The sequence below is a fragment of the Portunus trituberculatus genome, chromosome 39, assembly GCF_017591435.1.
Source record: "Portunus trituberculatus isolate SZX2019 chromosome 39, ASM1759143v1, whole genome shotgun sequence".
NCBI lineage: Eukaryota > Metazoa > Arthropoda > Malacostraca > Decapoda > Portunidae > Portunus > Portunus trituberculatus.
The window spans coordinates 1,806,476-1,818,596 of NC_059293.1; the positions used below are offsets into that span (position 1 = coordinate 1,806,476).

The window sequence follows — 12,121 nt, forward strand, 5'->3', positions numbered from 1 at the left end:
TCTTGCGAGTGCTATGGCTGTGCAGCATCAGGCGCCGCCCTCCCTCAGCAGCGACAGGATGGATGCGACAAATTAACAACACAAAAAAAAAATAACAATAGAAGCTGGAAGAAGCCATCAGACTTACACGAATTACTGGTATTTGCATATGTTACCTTCACCTGAAAATCTATTAAGAAATAGCAAGACAAGGAAAGCTTGAAGAAACCATCAGACCTACACGTGCTAATTGTGTTTGCATATGTCATCGTCATCTGAAAATTCATTAAGAACAAAAAAAAAAAAAAATGGGAAACTGCAGGAAGCAGTCATGTAGACAGGCATGTGGCGGATGCTGGATGAGACGTATCTACCTGTTTCCATATATCATCATCATCTATAAATCTGTACAGACGCAACAAGTTGGCGATGCAATAAAGTACATATTACGTATGTAGGTCTGGTAAACTCCTTGACACTAAAAATGTTCCTTCTCGTTACATGGAAACGTATTGTTCCTTATCTGTTAAGAATTTGGTAACACAGAGTGACAATCTATTTGATGAAACTTTTAGGACTTTTTGAAATGGTAGTTGAGAATTCATCTGCTTTCTTAATGCCTGGTGAATTAGCAATACATCACACATAATCAAGCTTTTTTCAACAAACTTCCCTTCCGTTTCTCTTTAGTTTTCACATTGCTAAATACTTCGCCGTTACTACTCGCCTACTTGTAACTGACTCTTCTGGAAGGCAGTGGGGACTTTGATGAGTGCTTACATGATTCTAGCAATAGTTAGGCAAGAGACTGGGCACCAATACTATAAAAAAGCACATCTGAACCGGCTATGTAACACTGAAATGAGTCCATACCAAAACGTGAAGTGTTTAAGAATACGTGTCTTATTTTTCTTAGTACACACTCAATGGAACCGATAAGATACCAGCAAGAGGTATCGTGGCTATGATATCCTCACTCACCTCAAGGTTCCTCAGTTCTTTGCCAATTCACTAACATTTCGTAATTTGATGAGTTAAGGGTGCTGATGCATGGCGAATAAGGAGCAGCTGGGCAATATTGTGAAGGGATGTGACCAGTGATGGAATGGGAAGGCTGCGGTGGAGGAAAAGAGACGTTCTTGGCAGACTGAGGATGAGTGTGGTTTGCAGAGGTGGGCAAGGCGTGTTCCGAACATTCACATCTTGGAGGAAGTGAAAGTACCTGATCAATCTGATGCAGGGGATGAAATATAAGTCAGTTGTGGATGTCGAGATGCAGGGAAAGAAAGGCGGCATAGGCAAGACAAAAAAAGACAACACTGGAACAGATGAACACCTTTGAACATCAGCTGAGTGCAAGACTAACATCACCTTGGTGCAGCACACAACATTGGGCTCAGCTTCCACATCGAGGTGACTTCATTCCCTCTCGTATACAAAGTCTGGAGCAGGTTTTGCATAAAAGGACTTTATTCAGCCTGACAGATTCTATGATCAACTCCAAATTGGAGTTAATATTATGCATCATACACGTTCAGACGGACAGACGGACAGACGAATAGATAGACGAACACACACACACACACACACACACACACACACACACACAGGTACACAGGAGGCAGACTCGTGGGTTGAGGTTCACAAACAGCGCACCCAAGGCTGACAGGGAACGTTCTCAGCGTCAGACACGGCCACAGTTCACATACTCGGCATCACGAGACACCTCCCTCCAACCATGAGGACACACACAGACTCACTCGGTGATAATGATGAAGTGTAATGCCACCGCTACACTACAAGTCTTTTTAAATACAATCATCTGGAGGAAAGGAAATATACAATATATGACTATGACATGACAAGAAAGCTACACAGCGTACTAATGTACAAACAGACTGGCGACAATATACAGCTGTACACTCACGCATCACAAGGCGCAGTGTGGCGCTGCGGGGCGCCGCCGCCCCATGCACGCTGGGCGGCACTATCTGAGGTGCGCGGCGCGCAGCAGGGGCAGCCAACACGCCGCCACCACCAGCACGCTGCTGCTGCTGCTGCCCGCCACACTGGCGCCGCGCCCACCGGTCGTGTCCTCGTTGGCCACACTCCCCACACTACCCACGCCTTGCTCTCTTGGGTCTGTGGACTCGTGTTCCTCCTTGCCTCCACCTCCACTTTCCTCCTCCTCCGCCTTTTCCTCTCCCCGCTTCTCTATCTCCAGGTTTGTCTGCTCAATGTAGCTCGCCACACACTCCTCCACGATCTTGAGCGGCCCGATGCAGCTCAGCAGCACGTCGTGAAAGTCCGATAGCCGGAACAGACTGCCCAGGGCGTTCTGCGCCTTCTGCCGCAGCTCCTTGATCTTGATCTCGCCCACTTTGTACGCGCAGGCCTGTCCCGGCCACGTGATGTACCTGTTGACTTCTCCCTGGAAGGAAGACGAGTGTTTAGCTTCTAACCACCACAGCAGTGAGGGAAGGTTGGAAACGGTAAGAAAGATGCGAGACATTGGAAGCTCTAATCAAGAAAGTTTCCAGTGAAAGGTCACAACTCATGCTTTACCCGTGTCGGGTTGTGTGCCACTGAAGGTCTTATGACCGCCTTGTTCAAGACAGAAAGCACGGAAGGCTCACTGTTGAAAGCTCAGACTGCACCTCGTGCAATGTCCCATTGCAGCAACTTTCATTACTACAGTGAACCGAACAGAGCCTGACTGCTTGGATGGCTCTAGTCTGCCACACACTCACTGGCGCACTTCATCATTTGATCATATTTTGCTTTATTATATTCATATTAGAAATATATGCATTTTCCAGAATGCAAAGTAGGAGTAAGAATAAATTACAGCATAAGCAAAAATTTGACATTCCTTCCGCTATAGATTAGAAAGAGTGCCACTTCACACGGCGTGGCACTTTATCCAGGTGTTTCCAGGATACGGTGTTCCAGTGCGGGTTGTGACTGGCCTTTATTTTGTCTGTTTACAACTGTTCCGATCCTCTCCTGTATGTTTAGAGTTCACCGATGAGACAAGTGGAGGGAATTTTCCTTCCTTATAATTCTTGAAGGTCCAGTGGATGGACGCAGCACGCCAAAGAAATAGAAGCGAACACTAAAAGTGGAGACAGTGTCTGTGTGGAGAAACGTAGCTCACTGGTTATTCATTCTCCTTGCATGGTATACGAGTACAAAACCAAGCTTCAAATGGAACTAAATGTTATGGTGCACTACTACTACTACTACTACTACTACTACTACTACTACTACTACTGCTGCTGCTGCTGCTACTGCTGATACTATTACTATTACTACTACTACTACTACTACTACTACTACTACTACTACTACTACTACTACTACTACTACTACTATTACTGATGCGATATTATATTTCATTGTTTAATCATTTTTTTCTCTCAAGTTTTGAAGAGGGAAATGAATAGACGAGCTCACGTAATCCCAACAACCCGAGGCTTGATTTGAAAGCATGATGAAACGAACATGGATTTTCCAACACGATCGCTTAAACAAGACGAAACAAAGTAAACAAATGTAAATTCAGGACGTAATTCTGAAAAAAGTAAGCTATTTCTCTTCAATAGTTCACATAAAGTTCTTAAAAAAATATTTACACCCAAAGAGAGAGAGAGAGAGAGAGAGAGAGAGAGAGTACTATACATACACTTATCACAGAGCTAAAGAAAGAAAATTAAAGAAAACCTCTTTAAAGTGAAAATATAAAAGTTCATTGTGACGATTTGTGATAAACCAAAAATAAAAAGATGTGAAAATTTGCAGATATTTGTTACATTTTTTTTTTTTTTTTTGTGTGTGTGTGTGTTCAAACTGAAAAACCAGGAGGGGTGAATGATGTGCCGGGTGGGGAGGGCCTGTTGTGAGGTCTGCTTATCATACGTCACCTTCATTTGTTACTTTGCTCTACTATATTTCTTTCTATAGATCTACTGATTGCAGGATTTCAGACAGACACAGACACACACACACACACAAAAAAAAAAAAAAATAATAATAATAATAAAATAAAATAAATAAATAAATAAATAAAATAAAATAAAATGAAAAAATAAAAAATATATAAAAAATCTGGTTATCCACACGCGTGTATACCTGTATGCTTTCTTCTGACAGCGCCGTGTGGTCCAGCAGGAAGGCCACAGCCCTGTCCCTGGACCAGCCCAGCGCGTGCATACCTGTGTCAACCACCAGGCGACTGGCGCGCAGCAGCTCAAAGGAGTGGCGGCCCATCCTGTGTGTGCGGAATTATCATGAGTTATTCACCACTAATTGCAAAACAATATATGTACATAATATTGCCTTGAGGAAATCCAGCTGGCCAGTACATGGCTACTCAACAGAAGCTCTCACTGAACATTAGACAATTAATGGTAAAAAATAAAGAAAAAAAAACCACTAACAGGTTGATCAGCACAGAGAGAGAGAGAGAGAGAGAGAGAGAGAGAGAGAGAGAGAGAGCGCACCATACAGTCTTCTATGACGATGCACTGAGGCAAAGAGACACTCACTTTTGGTAGGGGTCCGTGTACAGGCCAAGCTCTTCGCCAAGGAACTCAGAGTATAGTGCCCAGCCTTCGCTCAAGACGGTGTGCAGCGGGAACCTGGCCGGCGTGTTGGTGTAGAAGGTGAAGTCGATGTACTTGCGGAAGCTTGGGGTGGAGGGGTTCATCTGTCTGTAGGCGCCGTACAGGTGGTGGCCGGGCAACGTCTCGTGAAGGGAGAGAGCCATCACCTCGTACTTCTTGCTGAAATGACATGCAGTGATATAGGCGGCGGTAATGCAAGAGTCAATCAATACTCTCAAGCAGTCATACTTTTCTCTGTTAAACACCATAACCCCCTGCCTACTTCTGTATTTCCAACTTCCTATGACTTGACTTAATTTAAGAGGGAGATTTCAAGACATGTGTCCTTTTATTTTTGGCAAACGCTCTCGGACCTGCAAGAGGAATGGCAACTAAGTGGGCCTTTTTTTTTCGTTTTAAGTTGACCTTGGCTAGCTTTGAATCTGACAAAATAAACACACAAGCGCATGCACGCACTGGTCAAAGCTCTGTATTCCAATTCAAAGACATACACAGCAGTTTTAAGAGCAACATTGCAATATGGTACAGCAACCTAACCAGAGGAGCAATGAAGAGAAGGAGCTGGGAAGGACAGAGATAAAAAATACTGTAATGGTTGACGCCTTGAAGGGTTGCAGACCAGACTCACCGCACGTCGTAGGAGTGAGTGTTGAGGATGAAGGAGCCGAGGCGCGAGCCGTCCATGGAGGGGCCAGAGTACCGCGCGAAGATGGCTTGTGGGTTGTCATCACCGTCAACTCTGTTTTGTGAGGTGGACGTATGAGAGGAGGGAGGGATGAGAAAGAGGAGTTGAGAGAGGAGAGGCAGAGGAATGAACTAAGGCATGAGAGGAGGGAGGGATGGGCGGCAAGGATTGAGAAAGGAGAGACAAGTGGTTGAATACACTAAGAGATCATCAATACACATCTGTTTTTAACATGTACCATTGTCAGCCAGAGAGAACATACAGCTGACCCACTCTTTTATTTGAAAGGTACAGCTGATCCCGTTCACGAGATTTTTGTAAACGAATACGTGTTTCACTGGAAATTTTAGTGTAAATTAAATTGTACTTAATATGTTTCAACTTGTGGTAAATCGTTTTTTTTTTTCTTTTTTTTTATTATTTACAGAATGAGTGCAAATCAAATCACAAGTTGAAACATATTAAGTACACTAAAAATTCCAGTGAAACACGAAATAACACAACTGATCAGTTGCATAGTACAAACAGATATATGAATGGATTTTTAATACTTTTCAGTCTTTTCTGCATTTTTGTTTTTTTACTTTTATGTAAAAAATAAAATCAGTAAGAAAGGATGAACTGTAAGGATTAGCATTACTGACTTACCAGAGAAGGAAGAATGAAATAGTTCAATTTGACAGCTCTAGTTCTTTAACATACGCTCTCTCATTAGATATATGCTGCTGCCTTACATGATCTCTGTTTGCACGATGCCTGCAAGTCGCTTTATATCCGGTAAAAAGAGTCACATATTTGAGGCAACATTATTATCATGGTTATCACTAGACATTTTCCTAATCCTAATCGGTATACATATGACAACAAATGAAACACATCTGGTGGAAAACAGCAGGAAACTAAAGGCACGGGAAGCACTTACAAAAATATTACATTTTCAAGAGGAGAATAGTGATTGGTTTGGGCTTACGTGAAGTTGGTCGGCGGCAGGCTGGGGAACATTTCCTGCACCCGGGGATAGATGACATTGTAGATGGTGTTCCTAAAGGTGTTCAGGAGGTCGTTCTTGCTGGTGAACCTTTGTACTGGGTCAGTCTTGAGGGCCTCGCTGATCTCAGAGAAAGTCTTGCCTTCCATTCCGATCTCCGCCGCAGTCTGTGTGAGGAAGGCAGCGCGTCAGTGTTGCGTTTTTGCTCCATTAATACATAACGAGAAGATATTTACTCCTCTACTACCATCAGCAACTAGTCCCGCCAAGATGTAAATAACAGTCACAATCAATCTCTTTACAAGCCGAGTGATTTTTTTTTTCCATATCAAAGCTGTTAACCACTGGCACACACGCTACCAATATTCTACTTGTAAAGGATACAGTTTTAAGTTCTATTTAGATCAATATTTTTGGGAAGCAGATATCTCTCAGTGAATAGCCCTGGAATCCAACACACCAACATATACCCTTCCTAAACACCAACACGATTCTTTTTCCATTATCTACTACTAGCCGAGTCTCCCTCCTACCTTCTGCACCTCCTCCTCCACCCTGGCCACCTCCGTCAGGCCCAGGTTATGGATCTCCTGCGGCGTGAGGTTGGTGCTAGTGAAGAATTTGAGGCACGCCAGGTAGTAATCCTCTCCCCCGGGCAGTGACGACGCCGCCACCTCAGAGCGCGTGGCCGGCAGGTACTGGTTCTGTTGAGAGACACTACACTTACTTTTCCTTATCTCGTTCACACTTAGGGGACTTGTCTGATGAGAGAGAATAACGGAAGACTTTTTGCTGTGTTTGAAGAGGACTACTGGGTCATCGTGAGTGTTGTGCTGCTGCAGTGAGAAGTTTGTTTTGTTTAGTGGGTAGTCTCATGCATTGTGACGTATTTAGATATCTGTATTTTGTATTTTGTGGTGTATGTTTAGATGAATGGCTCTTGTGTTTTGAGGTGTATGTTTGGATAACGATTTCATGAACGTTGTGACACAGTTAAGTATCACTGTCTTATATTTTCTGATGCATATTTAGGTGCCCGTCATCTGTACTTGGTGACATATTTATATGACACACTTCTGGAATTTTGTGACATTTTTCAGAGTAACAGGATACTGAAGAAAATGATTGGCAACACATGTGCTCTGGTGATAAATGCTTGTCTCTGTCTTGCTGCTCATTTTGCATCGTGTCTATTACTATTAAGTTAACTAACGTTTATAGAATGCATGACTTCTTTTAAGAGGAAGGTTTCAAGACATTTGTCCCAGATCTTTGGTTAACTCTCTTAATCTTTTAGAGAACTGGCAATCAAGTGGACCTTTTCTTTTTTTTTTGTTGCCCTTGGCCAGTTTCTCCTCTTCTATGAAAAGAAAATGTTTGTCAAAACTCTGAAACAAACGTAAGACATCGATCATGTTACAAAAGTTATGTTAATTCTGTAAGCATCCTTGTATAAACTATTTCCACCTCTAAGAGAATGCCATCCCAACACTGCATTACTACCATATAGGTAACACACAATACAAATGAAGGAGATATCTTTCGTAAGAACATTTCACCATGTCCAGTACACGCGCATCTTTGGGCTGACAGTGGCTAGTGACGACTCGGAAAGGACAGGTGGAGACACTCAGCAGAAAAAAGTAGCAATAGTAGTATGCATTCCATTGAATGTAAATGATTTCACTTACTTATAGTTACACATTACTTAAACTCTCACATATCTCTCATTCCCCGTCCATCGCTAAACTTGTTTTGATTTGCACTCATTCTGTAAGTAATCAAAAACTTGCTGAAATTATTAGTGATGACGTTGGCGACAAATTTACAACACGGAAGCGGTAGTGTGGTGAGAGGTGTGTGTGTGTGTGTGTGTGTGTGTGTGTGTGTGTGTGTGTGTGTGTGTGTGTGTGTGTGTGTGTGTGTGTGTGTGTGTGTGTGTGTGTGTGTGTGTGTGTGTGTGTGTGTGTGTGTGTGTGTGTGTGTCTGTGTGTGTGGCGGCACAGATTCAATCTTACTTACTTTATACATTACGAAAGGATTAGTAATTTTCGAACCTGTGCTTTGAGTTATGGATTGGAAAGGTTAGGTTAGGTTAGGTTACTAATCCTTTCATAGTGTATAAAGTAGGTAAAATTGAATGGATGCCCACTTTGCTGCCACACACACACACACACACACACACACACACACACACACACACACACACACACATAACAAAATATCTCCATCATGAAAATAACAAATAACAACAAATAAGAATACAGAAAAATGAAGATAAGGAAAGGACAACTTGCCACCAGTACACATCCACAGTGGGAACACAACACCTGAACAAGAGGAAGGAGTCTTGGCCGCAGCTCCTTCAACTCACCACAATAAAGTCTCGGATGTTCTTGAAGGAGGGAAGAAGGTCCTGTTTGATCCTTTCCTGTGCCTGCTGCCTCAGTGTGGTTCTGTGAAGTATGAGGGAATTAGAAATGTGTGAGTTATCAATGAACCTTTGGCTGTAGGGTCTGATGGAAAGTGATGAAGAACGAAATATTTTTCCTTATAGTGAAGTGAAGAATGAGAAACTTAGATGCTTGCAAAGAGAGTGAAAAGTGAAAGAAAAAGTTGATGCATGTAAGAAATCATTGAAATGTTGATAATACGGTGAGGTGGAAGGTGATGAAGGAGGAGAGATTTAGATGCGTGTCAGGGATCAATGAATATTCTGCTTTATTGTGAAGTGAAATGAAGAATGAGAAAAGTGAAAAAAAACTTAGATGTGTAAAAAAAAAAATCACTGAATGTTTGCCTTTAGGACGAAGTGAAAGGTCGATGAAGTTAGATGCGTGCAAAGGTCAAGATGAGCGATTAACATTACGATGAAGTGAAACGAAAAATGAAGAAAAATTTATAGGCGTGCTAAGATAATGAAAAATAAAATGTGTGAAAAGAATCAATTAACATTTTACTTTATATTGAATTAGAAGGTAGTGAAATCTGAGAAACTTAAATGTGTGTAAGAAATCAATGAACGTTTGGTTTTACGGGGAAGTGAAAGGTAATGATGAATAAAGCTCTTTAATGCAAGCAAAGGTAATGAAGAATGAGAAATTTATATGTGTAGAAAAAAAATCAATGGACGTTTGGCACAATGGGATATAATAAAAGGAAACCAATAGAACGTCAGTTAATTATACTAGAAACCAGAAATTTCGCTCAAGAAAAACTGTAACCGTGAACACTATGAATCAATGGTTCTTAAAATGGACATGAAATTTGTGTCATAGCATGTAACAAAGGTGAGTTATTGCTGTAGAATGGGGAAAAGTTTGCATGTTCATGAAGAGTGAGAGATGTTGTAGAGACAGAAGAATGACAAATGAAATTATGTATATAGTAGAGTATATAGATGTAATAACTATAAACTATTTCACGAGAGAGAGAGAGAGAGAGAGAGAGAGAGAGAGAGAGAGAGAGAGAGAGAGAGAGAGAGAGAGAGAGAGAGAGAGAGAGAGAGAGAGAGAGAGAGAGAGAGAGAGAGAGAGAGAGAGAGAGAGAGAGAGAGAGAGAGAGAGAGAGAGAGAGAGAGAGAGAGAGAGAGAGAGAGAGAGAGAGAGAGAGAGAGAGAGAGATTTGAAAAGAGAGACTGACTCAACACACACACGCACACACACACACACACACACACACACACACACACACACACACACACACACACACACACACACACACACACACACACACACACACCTCTGCTCGGTGGTGATGGTGCGCGGCATGAGGACAAACGGCTTGTAGAACACTGAATCCTCCACGGGGCCTCCGAGACTGTCCAGCTGGTCCACCACGCCCACCTGAAGAGAGACACAGCTGGTTATCCTCCACACGCCAACGAATTGACTTTTGACAGAAGGTCGTTCGTTTCTCTCTCTCTCTCTCTCTCTCTCTCTCTCTCTCTCTCTCTCTCTCTCTCTCTCTCTCTCTCTCTCTCTCTCTCTCTCTCTCTCTCTCTCTCTCTCTCTCTCTCTCTCTCTCTCTCTCTCTCTCTCTCTCTCTCTCTCTCTCTCTCTCTCTCTCTCTCTCTCACACACACACACACACACACACCATGGACCAGTTGGAGGGCATGATTCCATTGTCAATGTTCCCTTTGAGCAGTGTGAGGATCTCCTGGGCCTGCCTGGGAAACTCGCCGTACCTGAGGGCGAGCCAAAACAACAGGCAATGAGGCAAGAGGAGCAAGCGCTGCAACACGTGGGATTAATTAGGCTAATGAGTCTCTGAGATACAGCAACCTACGTAAGAAGATAGTATGCATAGGGAGTGATTGTTGTGGTCCCGGTATTCAGTTCTTTTAATATTGAGTTTATATTTTCTTTTACCTTCCTGACGCTATGAAAATCGATGGCATGGTGAGGTAGGGCAGCAAATAAGAGAAAACAGAAGATTGATTTTTGTTTTAAGAAAGGGTAGAAAAAATATTTACGAGAGCTTAGTTTAGTAAAGTATAAAAGAATGTGTGTGTGTGTGTGTGTGTGTGTGTGTGTGTGTGTGTGTGTGTGTGTGTGTGTGTGTGTGTGTGTGTGTGTGTGTGTGTGTGTGTGTGTGTGTGTGTGTGTGTGTGTGTGTGTGTGTGTGTGTGTGTGTGTGTGTGTGTGTGTGTGTGTGTGTGTGTGTGTGTGTGTGTGTGTGTGTGTGTGTGTGTGTGTGTGTGTGTGTGTATTTAAAGAGAAAATTTTCTGTAACCGTGAAAGAGTTAGCAAAATAGGTTGAAAACGTATATAATTCATAAAAGAATAACAAGTCTTTTTTACGAGTACGTGCTGGAAAATAAGAGAGATAATATAGAATTCACAGTATTATAAACAAAAAAAGGAAAAAGGACGGGCCGTTAAAAAGGTTGACCTTATAAATACAAAACACTACATCAGGAAGGCAACGTAAAGGGGAAAAAATGCATACCTAGTGGAAAATAAGAGCGAAAATAAGAGCTCAACAACAACAACAGTAAAAGAGAAAAAAATGCAAGAAGAAAGGTTGAAGAAACGAAGACGAGAAAGATAAAGAAGACATGCGCACTTGCTGGAGAATAAGAGAAAAAGGAGAGTTCAGCAGCAATATTGGACATCAAACAGGCAAAAAGAGGTGCCGTTGAAAAGGCTACCACTGGAAAACGTAGCATCGCATCGCACGCAGACAAGAAGCATCATTCAGAAACCCTTTGCTCTCTCACCGCGACTATTTTCCAACCTACGGAGGTGATTAGCCGGGTTTTAAAGAGTGTCCCTCCAGTTAGCAATGTAGAAATCTTGTGACTCAGCGTCTAAAACCGTCAAAACACCTTAAAACTCGTGTCAGTTTAGAGGAAGCCTTTTGAAATAGTGGATGTAAAGCACAGAAGCGTTTGAGAATACGAGGCAAGGCGCAGCGGGTGTTGGTGGTGCCAAGGATGGTGAGGTGGTGAGGTGGTGTTCTGGTGTTAGGCGAATTAATATAAGTGAATAGTTCTGTAAATAACTCAATGGATGATCAAAAGAACAAAATTAAAGGAAAATAAGAAAAAAATGGCGTGTAAATCATACGTATATGATTTTGTCACGAGTTAAATAAGGAATAGTTTCAAATATTACTTGAAAAAAAATAAGAACAAAAAAGAATTAAATGCAAAAAAAAAAAACAATAGGATGTAAAAATGTATAAACAATCTTGAATAGTTGATAATGAACAGTTAAATAAATTACTTGAAGAAAGAAGGAGATGGAATGCAAAATTATGTCCAAGAGATGCATAAGTAGTGAATGAATTGATTAAAACACACACACACACACACACACACACACACTCTCTCTCTCT

The 12,121-nt window shown here is 42.0% G+C and overlaps 1 protein-coding gene across 3 annotated transcripts in view; it reads right to left on the reverse strand.

The window, feature by feature from the left end:
- Positions 1–1,427: 1,427 nt before the first annotated feature.
- The window catches only part of LOC123515505, a 105,050-nt gene continuing 94,356 nt past the window's right edge, over positions 1,428–12,121 (reverse strand). For all 3 annotated transcript variants that reach the window (XM_045274174.1, XM_045274176.1, XM_045274175.1), the window contains exons 7-15: positions 10,376–10,466; positions 10,019–10,122; positions 8,652–8,733; positions 6,811–6,981; positions 6,260–6,444; positions 5,233–5,343; positions 4,527–4,763; positions 4,111–4,249; positions 1,428–2,410 (exon numbers count right to left, since the gene is read on the reverse strand). In XM_045274174.1, coding sequence (XP_045130109.1) covers positions 1,967–2,410; positions 4,111–4,249; positions 4,527–4,763; positions 5,233–5,343; positions 6,260–6,444; positions 6,811–6,981; positions 8,652–8,733; positions 10,019–10,122; positions 10,376–10,466 — 1,564 coding nt within the window. In that variant the 3' untranslated portion in view covers positions 1,428–1,966. The remainder of the gene's footprint in view (positions 2,411–4,110; positions 4,250–4,526; positions 4,764–5,232; positions 5,344–6,259; positions 6,445–6,810; positions 6,982–8,651; positions 8,734–10,018; positions 10,123–10,375; positions 10,467–12,121) is intronic.